The sequence below is a fragment of the Idiotropiscis lumnitzeri genome, chromosome 7 (assembly GCF_059441095.1).
Source record: "Idiotropiscis lumnitzeri isolate Australia: NSW breed Sydney's pygmy pipehorse chromosome 7, RoL_Ilum_1.0, whole genome shotgun sequence".
Taxonomy (NCBI): Eukaryota; Metazoa; Chordata; class Actinopteri; order Syngnathiformes; family Syngnathidae; genus Idiotropiscis; species Idiotropiscis lumnitzeri.
Genome location: NC_142397.1, coordinates 7763751 through 7778298, shown reverse-complemented (window position 1 = coordinate 7778298; position 14548 = coordinate 7763751). Strand labels below are relative to the sequence as shown.

The window sequence follows — 14548 nt, the reverse complement described above, 5'->3', positions numbered from 1 at the left end:
TCCAACTCATGTTTTACGTTACCCAACATGCTTCCTCTTTATAAAGGATGCTTTCGGCATTCCTCGGTCGCGGAGGTTCTTTGTCTTAAAACCCCTTCCAGTTGAGAGACCCGAGACACTTCTCTCTGTTTCCTCCCAAGTTCCTCCATGCCCTGTTCCCCAAAGAAATTATTTGTTGCTCTTCACTTGCATCACCTAAATCGAGTAAGTGCGCTGGCTTCACTATGTTTCTGTACTCACGCTGCATGGTTGTGGTAGAGAAGCAGCGGGTTCATCGCAGCTGTGAAGAATGAAAGACTTTGAGCATCCCTGAGGGGATTGGTCATCCCGAAATGACCAATGGCTGTCCAAGTCCAGTCTGGCCTGAAATAGCTCGTCAAGAGATGCCTGCAGTACCTACAGTGGCACATGACAACAGTTAAGCCTATCACACGGCACTCGCTCAGTGCGAAAGGCTTGCATGAAGTATCGGAATGGATACGATTTTTACGATAATGAGTCTATTTTTGATTCGATTTAAGAATTCAATTCGTTATCAATTCTGTGATCAATGTTTTTTGGGGAAAAAGGAGAGTTAAAATGTAGATTAGCAACCACTTTGTTTTATGTCTTAATTGTATCTATGAATAGAGCTATGCAATTAATTGGAATTCAATTACGGTTGTTATACTCGACGATTACAATTTACAATTACATTTTTTGTGCTTTATTGAAATTCTTTCATTTTTTTATTTTATTTATTTTTAAATATTTATTTAAATGTTAAACTGTATAACAAGTAAGATCAAATGCAATGTTTCTTTATACAAGGAAACCATATTCGAATTTGCACCTTTTTTGTTTATTATTTTAAGCTAAAATAAATTTCATTTGTTTGAATACCGTTTCCATTTTGAATTTTTGGGGGTTTTGTACCCAAAAAGAATAATCGTTTGAATAATCATGATTTCAATGATTACTAAAATAATCGTTATTAATATTTTTTTTCATAATAGAGCAGCCCTATCTGGAAACAAGATTTTAAAAAGTAACCCAACAGTGTATTCTTAATTAGTCCACATCCTAGGACTTTGAATGGTTTCCAAGCGGTTGCCAGAATGAAGAAATATCATATATCCTTCTGTAGAAATTTACAAACTACAACTCAGGTTATTCTTTGGCAATTACACAATAATGCCCAGTAAAATTTCAATACTCCAGTGACAAATGCAGTTAACTCAAATCCAACTGTGATTTAGGAACTCACTTTCCGCTGCCTCGGTGAAAAAGAAGAGGACCGGTTGAATGGAAAAGCAAAATTGATTTCCAGGTTGCTTGTTTGTCCGTACCTTACAGAAAAGTCTTCCAAAGGCAGGAGCAGAATCATTGCTCATATCCTTGATTGCGACGTGGGACAAACAGTGCAGCAGCAGCAGGTAAAAGCCCCCGACCGAATGGAGTCTCTGGCGGCGGACAAAGAGCGTCTCATCTGCTTCCTATCAACATGGACACATAAACAGCGAAAAACATGGTCCCATCAAGGGTCACTTCAGTTTCAGATCTCTGAAAGCAACACTAAGATTCTGGATTTAAAAATAAGATAGATAAGAATAATCAAACACATCAAGGAGCTTGATCCAGATCAAATGCTTTCACAATTTGGGAAGATTTTACACCAAAGTACCAGTAGTCATTTTTCAATTACTTGAATTTTTTTTTTTTTTTGTAATTGCTGGATCTTATGAATGTCTTTGACGTCTTTAGCCGTCAATGGCAGTAAATGAGTTAAGCGTTGTACTGGCATCAAGTTTATTAAAGGGTTTTTGTACTCTTCTTTAGAATTCTGGTGAAAGCACAACAAAACTAATAAACTGTAATATCATTGATTACTTTCAAATGACGTGTAATATATAACATTTTGGTACTACACACATAATTGCAGGAGCCTAAATATTCAGCTCATTTTTTTTGTGTGTGTGCGCACTACGCATGAAATCTTTCTCGTTTCTATTATGGTGCAGTGCATTCAAATGCTGATGTCCCTCCTCAGTTGTTGTCTTTCAAATGAAAGAGAGAAAAGTCCCCCGAGTAACAGACTTTATACTGTAGCTCGAGCGGCGGAATTCCAGCCTGTTTATTGACCCCATGGCTCCACCAGTCTCACTGCGCCCTGCTGTGAATTTAGGAGGGGTACATTCCACTTGTGGAGCCTTTTGTGTGTGAAGGTCACCCGAGATAAAAAAAACTGTCTATGAAACGTGACACTGCTGGAACTGTGCACTAATTTGTCTTTTTTTTTTCCCAAAGCAACAAAGAAGGCTTTGAACATTTGACACAAGTTGACAACAGGAAAATGGCGGTTGCCAGTGTGGTGAGAGTTCAGCAGAAAAAGCCATGCGACTTGTGCAAGATTTTTTTTCTTTTTTTCAGATTTTTCTTTAGACCTAAACAATAAGACCTATTAGTACCTCTGCTGTTCGGTGTGTTTAGTTGTGAATTCATGTAAAAAATAATACACAAATTGTCATAGAATCTGGTTGAGGCATGTGGCATGACACAAGGAAGATACCATTCAATCTAAAAAAAAAAAATCAACCATTTATTGAAGCGGCTCTTAAGTTTTGTTTTTGCTATATTCTCAATCAAGGAATTTAATGATAACATATTTAATTTGCGCACCCCTCTTGTGCCATTATTACTACATTCAATTTTAAAAAAAATTCCGAAAATTAAAAAGGCTAACAAATTCCATATTCATGTCATGTAAATGATGCAAACATTACCTGATAAAAGAAGGAATTCCTGAAGGCGTTGTTGTGGTAGTTGTTTTTGGGAAGACTCGCAGCAATTTGGAGAGAAACATTTGGAGTCTGTGCAGTGAAAGCACAACACATCCTTGTTGGTTACGGCACCATGTGCATACCTGATAAATAAACAGGCACAGTGCATTGTGAAATCATGTTAATGATAAAGAAAGAAATGTTACAAACAAGGTGCAGGGCATGCAAGGTGTGCACTAGGGAAAGTCCATGCTGGTACACCAGGAATTCTCTGGGGTTGAGGCCTGATGAGTTGAACGCGATCAACTCTCCCTCACACTCCCATTGACATTCCAGGACGTCCACCAATCTGCTGCCGCTCTTGTCTGAGCAAAATGATATAATGGAGCCTCAAGAGGGGTTATGAAAGAAGCCATCGCAAGCCATTTTCTTTCATTATCAATCAAAACATTCTTCTCGCCACATTTTTGCCATTATTAGTCAAGTCCACGTGCGTTTTATAGAATAGATGTGTGTGATGTAGCAGTGACTTCTCTTCCCACCTTTTAACTTTTGCTCCACTCCTTTCAAGAGCTGGAATAAAGGTGAAAGTTCCAGCAGCTTTGTCCATTGCTCCTCTGGAAATGAAGGAGAAAAAAAATTCGATATATGTATATATGTATTGATATGTTTGCATATAGGATGCTACCTGGAATTGTCGGGACAGCGATGTGACTTGGTGGAGCGTATGCTGTCAAGAAATATTCATGTCAATTTTCCTTTTTTTTTTCTTCAGTATTTGCCTGCCGTGACTATGGTGGAAACCCAAGCGAATCGCTGACCAAAACGTCAGTTGCTCTTTGATCGGACCGGGAAACAGCTGAGGCATTCTATTCTATTCTCAGTATGGCATTTAACCCCGAGCGCACACCACCCGAACCACCCCACCTTTTAGAATCAGCCAGAGTTTTTTTTTCTGCGACGCTTAGCAACAAGGGGATTAATAAACTGGATTGTATACAATTTGCGGTCATCAAAAGCACAAATAAAACCGCAGTCAAAATTAGTCTACTCTTGTGGATACAAAATAGAACACCCTGAGAAACTGAGAAAAAAATGTCAGTTTTATTTTGAGTATAAGGGCCAAACCTAGAGGGACAAAAACTGTCATACGAGCATAAAGTTAGTAGTTTAAAGGGGAAGTCAAGTCATTATTTTTTTATTTATTTTTCCCGCGACCCGAGTTAGGAGAAGCGGTACAGATGGATGGATGGATTATTATTATTATTATATTTTTTTACAAAAACATTTGTGTAACATGAATGCAGCAAAATCCATCAGTTAATATCCATCTCCGGCAGCTGACATTTTGGCACTTGCTGTCCACTGAAAATGACATCACAGTGACCGCCACGGGCACGGCTCACCTGATTTCTGGGTTTGGACATATGACGTTCGCAGCCTGAGCCCTTATGAGGAAAGAAAAAAAAAAAGACCTGATTTTTATGGCAATTACGTCCGTGTATGAAAAGTCCAAAAAATCATTTACTATGAAAAAGGTTTAAAAAAAAATAAAAAATAAAAAGAAAGAAAGAAAAAAAAAGCCATGATTTTATGACTGCAAAAGAGAATTTCTATGGGAATAAAGTGGTCAGTTGTAAATTTTATGATAGAGAGGACAATGTCGAGTATTTGTTCTAATTTCTGCTGAGGCCACTGTGCATATTATACACTAAAACATCAACATTTGTGAGGCTTAGAGTCACGGAAATAATCGATTTTTTTTTAACAAGGATACTAAAAAGTCATTTCCCTTCCAATGTTTGAAAGTTGCACAATGAATTTTACAATTAATGAATACCTCCATCTGGCTGCAGGGCCGTGCCAAAAGCTTGCTGGTGACTGAGGTTAGTGTTGAGATTGACTTGCTGTTCATTACCCACAAATCGCTGGTTCATTCTGTCCAGCAGAGGTAAAATCTTCCTTTCGAGCAAACTCATGACGTTCCCCGTCGGTCTGGGCTGACACAACCGAATCAGACCATATTCCTTGTACCAGAAGTTCCCACATAAGACTTCCTAAAACAACAAATGCAAAAGACCTACAAGCTTCCATCAGTTTTCATTTTGATGCCATCTTTATTTTAATTTCAGATGATGTGTTTTGTCTCATAAAAGTGATGATTCTTTTGTTGACCCATTAACCTACAGCAGGGGTGGGCAAACAATGGGTTTTAAAATTTGACAGAGGGGCCGGATTAACAACAAACATTTCTAAAAATGACTAAACTTATTTATTTAAATTTATTACTATATATATATATTTATCAACCAATATGACATACTTGTATCACGATATAGTTTTCAGCTACATCGTTATCGTAATTTTTTTCCCAATGGCTATATGTGATTTTGTATCAGAATTTGCTTTCAGATTTCTAACAACAGTACATTTCTGTTCTGACTAAAATCTAATTTGATGCATTTGTCAAAAAAATGCCTTCATTCAATGTGATTTGATGTGTGGCGACCTTTGCTGTGTCACCGCGCAGCTTGGAAAGGTTTCGAACAAAATCCAGCTTGGTGAGAGCAACATCCAAATCTGATAGTCTGGAAGAACATTGCTCCAACACTTCGCCCAGTCTCGGCTCTCTATCCTGGGGGGAACCAATGAACACAGAGAGCAGTTTAAACATTCCTGTTTTCGTTCCAAAGATAAATGTTCAGACCATGTGATGGACGCTCGCTGTCCACTCTTCTCCTCGTTGTGTGCTCCATTTGTCGTGGTCTTGTTGGAGCTGCTCCATGCGCAAGTCCATCATGTCGAGGCCTGACACCAACTCAGTGTACCAAACACAATGCTGATCCCACTCCTCTTCATCCACTGTGCACACAGAAACAAAATGCTCACTTGTCAGCATTAAAACATAACGTGTTGAAAGTTCGTACAGGATATGGTGGCGCACAACATCCAAGTTGTGCCTAGATAATCCATAGTGAGGATCTAAAGCTGTCGTAGCAGTTTACCCAGGATGAAGATGTTCAATACATGTGGAGGAAGGATCAGAGCCAAGGCGGCACGCTGGGCCGCTCTCCTCTGGGCCTCGGCCTGGGCTAAGTCGTGCATTTCCACGGCTGCTTCCCTGAGCGGCTTGCCGGACCACTGGACCTGCAACATGATGAACACACAATTTTTCACTGTGGCACACATGCAGAATGAATAAAATATCTATGTGTATATATGTTATCCACCATTGATCCTAATTTCAATCAATATGAAATTGTACACCCTCATGTGCAACTTTCTCTTATGTTTGAGTTTGGTCAACATGTGCCCGTATGCATTATTCACCAAGAAATGAAGGCAAATTTGAAAACTAAAATAAATAAATAAATGATTACAGCAAGATTCAGGATCGGCACCGTTACCCGAATCTAAAACAAAATAAAATTCCTTGAGTCAGGTTTTATAAAATTCACAGATAATTAGCTGCTTCACAACGATCCAAAATAACAAATGGCAACATATTAAAGAAAAGAAAAGAAACTTTTGCATTAATTAAATTGTATGGGACATGAAAAAAAAGTTACCCTAAAACATTTTTAAGAAGCAGGCCAAGTACAAATAATATGAATCCAAGTTCGTGTGTGACATCACTGGCCCAGCGGGGTCGTATTCAGACTCTGAAGATGGCGATGACAAGCTGTCGCTAAGTATCAATACATACTTTTTTTAATTAAATTTAATTTCGGAAAAAATAAATGAATCAGAAGAAAAGCCACAACGAGCACACTCTGCAGCTAGAAAGTCAGAGATGTGGCTCAATGACGTCATATTCTATCTCCTTCATAATTTCACTGTCGCACTGGCTCCGCCCGGAAGATTTTCTAAACGAAATGCTAAATCCATGATAATGTGTATCAATTCGAGTAATTGTTCGACATTAGAATTTCATTGTTTTATACGACATGTAAAAATTTGTCAAAATCCCGTCCCATACACTTTCCATCCTTCCCACATTTAACCAAGCCCCTCACACCTCTTGATGGCAGTCAGCTTCCGTCAGTCTGAGAAAACACCGGCACACAGCCGAGTCCACATCGGAGAGGATGTCCTCCTCCCGTCGCCTCTGCTGCTGCCAGTAAGTGTTGCGTGCACACATTTCTCTCTCCAGAGCATCCACCTGGCGTCAACATCAAGGACGGTTAACAGAAAGACACAAGACCTTATTTGATGCATGTCAAGTGCTCTCCTTCCTGATCTACGAACCCCTGCCGACCTGCATGCTGTCGCTTTGATCCGCCACTGCCAGCCAGTAGGAAGCCGTGATGGGTACAACTGTGTCTGTAAGCACATCCAGCCTGGCGCCAACCACTGGAGCCAACGCAGAAGTCACAGGGTCAACTGCCTGAGAGCCATAACGGATCGCCACCAGACCTGCAGAGTGGTTGCAATGACATACAAGTTTGCTCCATAAATGCTTCTTTTTTTTTTTTTTTTAAACCATTGCCATCCGGGTCCTCCATGGTCCCTGCCAGCCCTATTGTTCTTCCTGAGATGAGGTCAGCCCGGCACCCCAACACGGGTACCATGAGACCTGATCCCATTGGGTCAGGGTAGTCCATCCCCAGCAAAGCAGGTACTGGTTTGTCTGCCCCTGACAGAGCCATGCCTCCTAGGGTAAAAACATAATTTCTCAGGATCAAGAAATGCAGAATCACCTTTGAACAAATGCGTGCAATCATGGAATAAACTGGGGAGTGAGTACACATTTTGAAAGACTTAGGAGTCACTCTCTCACCGAGAGCACCTCCATCCTGATGCAGGCCCACCATGACATCCAGTAGAATCTCCAGCCTGGTCTGGAATTGCAGCTGGCAATGCTGACTCCTCCTCCAGTGCAGATGGAGCTCCTCGACAACTGCACCAATACTCTCTTGCCAGCGACACCCTCCCTGATGAAGCTGCAAAGCTGGTTCTGACCCCAACTCGTCACTCAGAGGCCTCAGGAGCTCGACTACTTTGAACATGACCGCCAGAACCTAGGTGATTTTTTGTGTTACAAACATTTTTTTTTGTCATGCTTTCTGTTACTAAATTGAATGAAAGACACCTTGTTGTCTAAAAGCGTCTGGTATCCTCCCGCATGAGACACCAGCTGTCCAGCACGGATGCTTGCACCTCCCACTCTCACCATTCGCCCACTCAGAGGCTCCATAAAGGGCTCACCCAGCAGGACGCCCCCTACTGGCAGCACAGCACCTACACAAAAAGTTTTCATGAACTACAGTGGTACTTAGGAGACTCATTTGTGCCATGAGCAAGCTCTTAAATGACATGTGCTGGTATGTCAAATACAAATACAATCTTTTATGTTTTTAATGATCAACAAAGCAAAATAAAAAATAAAAAAATAAAACAATCAAGTAAAGACTCATGTCAGGGTACCACTGCATTTTAACAACCTCAGAATGTCATAAAAGTGATATCACTTACCTGTCACCGGATCTAGACTGACGCCAACAGTTAGCACAATATTTCCCGTCCGGGGATCCAGCATCGGAGAGCCCATCTGGACGGGTTGCGGCAAACCGGTGATGGGGCAAATATGTGTCTTTCCCAGTGGGTAGACCAGACCAGTTTGTGGCTGGATGGTAACAGCAAGAATTGGTACTGGGACCCCAGTGTCTGCGTCTGCCATGTGTGCACCGAGCTGCAGTTTTTGACCCGGTCGGAGGCCTCTGAGCCGCATGCTGGGAAGAGGTTGGTTTGAGTGGCAGGAGGTTGGGTATGGAATGAAAGGAATAAGAGGACTTTCCCATTTCCTGTTGTCTCCTTGAAAGGATATAGGGGAAAATGAAACTACACTTCTACCATCTAAATGTGCTACATTTATACCATGTTTGTCAGTCCTACCACCTCCATGGGTAATACCTGCACAGGAATCAGTCGTGAACACCAAAGTGGAGCTTTCAGGGTCATAGGCGACATTCCCGGCAATGGGGAGAACACGGCCGGTTTGTGGATGCAAGAAGAAATCTGGAGGAACCGCCATAGTGTGACCACTGCTCAGCAACATGTGGCTGTGAGCGTTTGGTCTAATGAGGCCGGTGACGGCGTCATAATGAGCCGGGCAACAGTCTCGCAGGGATCCGTCAGAACCTGGAGAGACCATTATGAATAATAATCTGAGTTTGTACTGTCAGTGGAGGTGACAATTATGCTACAACCTGAAATGTGTGAACTGTTGGGCAATAAAAGGAAGTTCTTAAACTCAGTATCATATGGATTGCTTGTTATTGCAGTACACGAATTGTACCACCAGATGGTAGTGTTTCTTCGCATTTTCAGTTTGAGGGTAAGAGATCGCTTACCAAAGATGCTGTCTTTGTTCAGCACTGTGCCTGTGTCAGGACAGAGCAGCTTGGCTCCTATGGCTTCGCCCAAAAGCCCCCAGGCCCCCTGGCGTTGGCATTCCACTGATACCAGCCTCCCCATCTCACCCACCAGGGACCTTAAACGCTGGATCAAACTGAGGACAGAAGAATGTTTGCATTCCGGAGAAAACCTAACTGTACAAAATATAATTAACAATACTTTTGATGGTGCAGTCCAAAAGATGTCTGGTATATCTTGGCCAGGATTCTGGTGCATTCTCGCACTTGAGCTGTGAACACACAGTGGACCTTCTGCTGGGCCTGCTGCTCTCGTCTCAAAACCTGAAGGAGCCCAAGTGAAACATTTTCATTTGCCGTCATACCGCTTGCACACAATCACGTCACAATCAGGTTGCGGCTCCCGGCAACACGCGTGTGACTATTTATTTTGTCTTAAATAAAAGTGGTCAATTCTGATCAATCGAGTAGATGACTCCAACTTTCATTAAGCGCTTATTGGACAGTATGTATTGTTCGGGAGTTAAACCTGAAGCTGACTCTGCAGCAGCGTCATCAGGTGTGCAGCCAAAGACCTCCTGCGGCTCACTTCCTTTTCCACCTCTCTCCTCGTCTTGTCATAAACGTCACTCGTGCTCTCCTCATCCACCAAGCGAGGATGGAACAGTCGTAATTTATCAAGGACACCCTGGTAAAGTTCCTTTACCTACTTTCACGAAAAGAAAAAAAAATATTTAAAAAAATGCATTGAGGTCCAATTTCATGTCATCGATAATGATAAAAATGAGTCGGAAAATAGACGCAAGGATCTCCTTTTACAACTTTTGATTTCAGGAGTCAGTCAAAGGTGATAGCTTTACTCCTCATGTATATGATATGATACGTGATACCGCATCAATCTAAAGGTTGAGTCGCACACCTCGGTGGTGAGCTGTCCCAGCCGTGCGGTGACCGCCACGCTGTGTTTAAGCAACAGGTTATAGAAAGTGTTGCTGCTGAAGGCCTCCAGATCGACTTGGTGCTCGTAATCCCAGAACTCCTCCGATGGCTCTGCTCCAAGGCAAACACAAAGAGGTCATATTCACCAAAGACGGTCATAAACTGAAAATGGCAATTTATGAGTTAATCTCTAGAACTGATATGCTACCCTCACATCCGCCAAAATTAATTAATTAATAATCAACATCCTTCCTGTGAAGTATCAGAGCAATATCATTGGATGCTTCACATGTGCCTTGAGGCAATGCAGTACTCTTTTTATTCTATTTTCATCCGTTATCTTGCTTTTAAATTATTATTATTATTATTATTACAATTATTATTATTATCATCATCATTATTATTATTACAATATCATTCATTGTACAGCAGAAATAAAAAATAAAAAATAAATACAAATAAATAAAATACAGATAGGAATACAAAAAAAAAGTATTAAAACAAAAATTTTAAATGTGTTTTTATATGACCAGCTAACCAACTAAGTTAGAAGAAAATTAGAGTCCCAAAATGTTTTGATGTCAAGAGTTTTAAATTGATGCCCCCCAAATTATGTAGGCGTTCTTGCACAAGTATCGGTCTTTGATTTCACACACACATGGAGTATAATTTTTACAAATATGTCATAACTTGATGTATATATTTTTTTAGTAGGGCTACTTTGTATGGAAATTCTCTAGGATGTGCCTATTTTAAGAGGGAAGGTGTGAATATGCAAGTAGATGTAAATCCAATATAGCATTTTATATATATTTTTTTAAAATCTAAATAAATATTATTCATTTAGGAAATGCATTGATTTTAAAGAAACTCCTTTTGTATCAAAGCCTAGAAAAGCAAGTCCGTATTAGTGGGACAAAAAAAATACATGTTTTCAAATTAACTTTCATCTCAGCGTCTTGACAAGTGAGGTGCCCTGTTGACCATGGCAGCATAACAGGAGCCTTGAAGTTGGAATCAGTTGGGTGAGACTTGGGAGTGACTGTGTTACGTCAGAAGCCACAAAGCTGGTCAATCAACTGTCAGTACGTGTGTATTATGTTCATACATGAACGTTCTGTGTGTTTTATCGCAGGTGCACGTGGAGCAAAGGTTGCGTAACACCGGGTGCTCTGTGGATGTTCAAGTTTGCGTTCATGTGAGCGTGTGTACCTGCTTGAATGGAAGTCAGCCTCATTGTAGCTTGTTGCTTTCTGTGAATTTTCATTTGCGAAATCACCCTTGAACCCTTGGATGCGTAATCGTCCATGTGATAGGTCATCTGCCGTGAGTGATACTGCGCTGTGATTGGCTTCTTCACAGGCAGCCCATACTCATGGAAAAGAATCTGCAACATGAATTGGATTTCTTAAAAACGGTTGGTTTCCAAAACAACCCCGTGTTCGAGACCCGATCATCCTGAAATGTCACCCCAAAGCCGAATAACCCAACGTTTTGTGAGTATTGTACCAACCAAGACTATCACACATAAACTCAAGATGAGGCCAGCTCCAAATAGAAGTCCTCCCGTCACCAGCCAGTCAGGACGGAGTAAGAGGTTTCTTCTTTTCCTGATGCCCACTCTTGTCATGTGACGTGGAATGGTTGCGAAGAAAGGTCCCGGCTCGTAACACTGGCCGCCTGCGGCCATCACCCGCACATACTGGTGAGGGACAACAGTGGAGGTTAAATCAATCAACGTAACCCGCAGCAAGTACTGCGTGAACATGGAATTACCATCCGTTTGTGGTGGTGGCTGCTTAACCTAAAAACATAAACTCCGGGCTGGTGAAAGACGATTGAAAAGAAAATGGGAGGTGTCCAGGACAGAGTCAGCTCCTCTTTCAATTTTCTCAATGCACCCCAGTCAAAATCGCTGTTTGTGTTGTACAGGTTGTCACTGACAAACAATGAAGATTAAAAAAAAAAAGCTTTGAGGTTGTTTTTACAAAGAGACACTTTTACCAGGCGGGTCACTTACATATCATACTGAGGATAGTCGCGAGTGGTGACAGTGAACAACAGAACATCACCCAGATGGAGACAAGTTATTGGGTTGAAAATTCCAGTGGCACTCTCCCTTGAATCTCCCTTATTAATATTATCCATGCTCCCACCACCACTGCTGATATTTTCCTTTATGCGCACGTCCCACGCAAGGACAGAAGCTTCTAGAAAGAGTGTGAAAGAACTGGAATAAGTGTTAACTCACCAGACACAACAATAGTAGCTCCTTATTTTTTTTCAGAACTGAAAATATTTTTGAACTCTTCACGTTCAACAAGATATGGTCATTCCATACCAATGACGGAAAAGTCCGTCCATATAGGATGGAGGGCTATGAGGATGGAGGATGAGAAGTTTATTTTTTAAAATGATGGACTAAGCAAGGACGAAATTGGGTTTTCATCCCTTCTTGTAATCGTCCCCGGGTGACGTACTGTGGGAATAGAATTCAAATATTTGGACTCGGAGCAGAATGAAATGTTGTGTGAACTGGCCCTTTAACTGATAGTTCAACTGAGAGCGCGAGTGAGCGAGAGAGAGAGACTCCAAGTAGGCAAAAACAAAACGTGAAGAAGCAAATGAGAGCCAAAATAAAAAATGAAATTAAATAAAGTTTATGAATGATGAGACCTCTGCCATTAGCCTCTAATCATGCAAGGACCGAAGTGGACTAAATAAAAAAAAATTCAATTGAATGTTGGGCCGATGGCACTCGCTGTGATGATGATGATAATAGAAGTATTGTGTCAGGTCAAACCATTTGCGCTCGGCGTATCCCGCAGCTCTGTGAGAGACGAAAACAGCTGCTGAAGTTCCTCAGGGATGCCGCCACCAAGGAGGCCCATAAAGCCCATTTCTACATTCGGAGAACACATGAATACGAAGGAAAACTTGAAAGACACACTTAGATAAGCACGACAATGAACAAAATTGTTTGTGTGTGTGCCCAACCGCTTGTCTGAACAATGTAGACGGGGCGTGAAGTGATGAGATGACTGCCGCATTGCAGGCTCCCAAGGGAGTCCCACAGGTTAAAGAGCGTCTGCAGCACGTGACCAGAGAAACCTGACACCTGCACGCAGACATCAAGTCATGGTTTTATTGGGAAAAAAAACAGTACTACATAAATTTGCATAATACTGACACCAATTGTTTTATGTTATAGATCATGATTTTACTGGTCTGGCCCACTAGATCATTCAAATTGGAAGATATTCCAGTTTATGTGCCAATATCATGCACAAACTCCAGCAAGCCTAATTTCTGTTTCCGCGTATCAAGCACATGTACTTGGGCATGCCGACCGGTGATGGGAAAATGAAGCTTCAAATTTGCTTCATGAACCAGTTGTTGTATTTTTGAGTCCTCTAGATGGCACTGTTGGTTTAAATAAAGGGTTTAAAATTGGCAAGTCAGTGTGCTTTCAGCCCAATGTTGATCACAGAGTGCCATCTACAAGAGTCCAAAAATACTACAATTGGTTCACAAAACCGATTTGAAGCTTCATTTACCCATCACTAACGGGACCATCTTATGATGTGTCGAAGAGATTCAGCGTGGATTGGACGAGAAAACATTACGTAACATCCCACAATGGCGCACAAAGACGCAAAGGCGCCGTCACACCCAATTCTATGTTCATGTGAAAACAGATGTGCTTACCAACTGCCTTTCGCCCACTTGACTGTCAGAAGCCAATACCAGCTCCAGTTCTCCACTGGACTTGCACCGGAGCGCCAGTTCAGTTGCCGGCTTTTTCCTGCACAGGCCCCCACACGCGAGTCTCCCAGGAGGCTCGGTGCACACACACAGGCCCAGCTCTCCATCGTAACCCTCGTAGTCTTCTGCAGATGGACAAACCTGCAGAAGAGATAGCAAGTAATTTCGATTCACATTATCTCATAATCTCGTATTCAGGAAGGATCATCCTGTGCGGAGGGTTCACTCTGTAACTGGGTGAAAAGTTATTTAAACTATGTGGGTGATAGTGACACAAATCGAATAGCGAAAGCAACATCGGGAGCCAGTGTTAAATATTAAAAGACACACAGCGTATCTGGAAAGTGTTCACTGCATTTCAGACTTAGCTCAATATTTTGTTGATGCACTTTTGGCAGGAATGACATGTTTCCTGCATTCACGTACAGTAGACGTGTGTGGGTGTTATCACATGACCTGTGTCCTGCAGTGAAGTGACCACTCGTGTCGATCCAGACAGTCTCCATGTTGAGTGCGGGTTTTTCCATCCCTGCAGATGCTGTACACTTTGTGCACACAAACATCTTCACTGTTGGTCGCTTGATAGGCGAGGTTACATTTGCACTGCCCGTCACTCCTCTGTGGAAAAGTAAACGGGGTTCAGTTATATAACGACAAATACAATTCTAAAAGGTTATGTTGTGCTGTTCTATCCTGGTCTGACAGTAATCC

The 14548-nt window shown here is 41.6% G+C and overlaps 1 protein-coding gene across 1 annotated transcript in view; it reads right to left on the bottom strand.

The window, feature by feature from the left end:
- Positions 1–22: 22 nt before the first annotated feature.
- The window catches only part of LOC148333358 (uncharacterized), a 38432-nt gene continuing 23906 nt past the window's right edge, over positions 23–14548 (bottom strand). Inside the window, exons 8-37 of the mRNA XM_088301182.1 lie at positions 14294–14455; positions 13799–13978; positions 13070–13190; positions 12876–12974; positions 12093–12282; positions 11849–12011; positions 11586–11774; positions 11285–11459; positions 10053–10183; positions 9663–9839; positions 9336–9457; positions 9113–9270; positions 8673–8900; positions 8235–8573; positions 7852–8000; positions 7540–7780; positions 7243–7413; positions 7018–7175; positions 6778–6921; positions 5765–5906; positions 5467–5621; positions 5269–5394; positions 4600–4816; positions 3448–3489; positions 3302–3376; positions 2970–3124; positions 2763–2849; positions 1329–1475; positions 241–396; positions 23–152 (exon numbers count right to left, since the gene is read on the bottom strand). Coding sequence (XP_088157308.1) covers positions 39–152; positions 241–396; positions 1329–1475; positions 2763–2849; positions 2970–3124; positions 3302–3376; positions 3448–3489; positions 4600–4816; positions 5269–5394; positions 5467–5621; positions 5765–5906; positions 6778–6921; positions 7018–7175; positions 7243–7413; positions 7540–7780; positions 7852–8000; positions 8235–8573; positions 8673–8900; positions 9113–9270; positions 9336–9457; positions 9663–9839; positions 10053–10183; positions 11285–11459; positions 11586–11774; positions 11849–12011; positions 12093–12282; positions 12876–12974; positions 13070–13190; positions 13799–13978; positions 14294–14455 — 4713 coding nt within the window. The 3' untranslated portion in view covers positions 23–38. The remainder of the gene's footprint in view (positions 153–240; positions 397–1328; positions 1476–2762; positions 2850–2969; positions 3125–3301; positions 3377–3447; positions 3490–4599; positions 4817–5268; positions 5395–5466; positions 5622–5764; positions 5907–6777; positions 6922–7017; positions 7176–7242; positions 7414–7539; positions 7781–7851; positions 8001–8234; positions 8574–8672; positions 8901–9112; positions 9271–9335; positions 9458–9662; positions 9840–10052; positions 10184–11284; positions 11460–11585; positions 11775–11848; positions 12012–12092; positions 12283–12875; positions 12975–13069; positions 13191–13798; positions 13979–14293; positions 14456–14548) is intronic.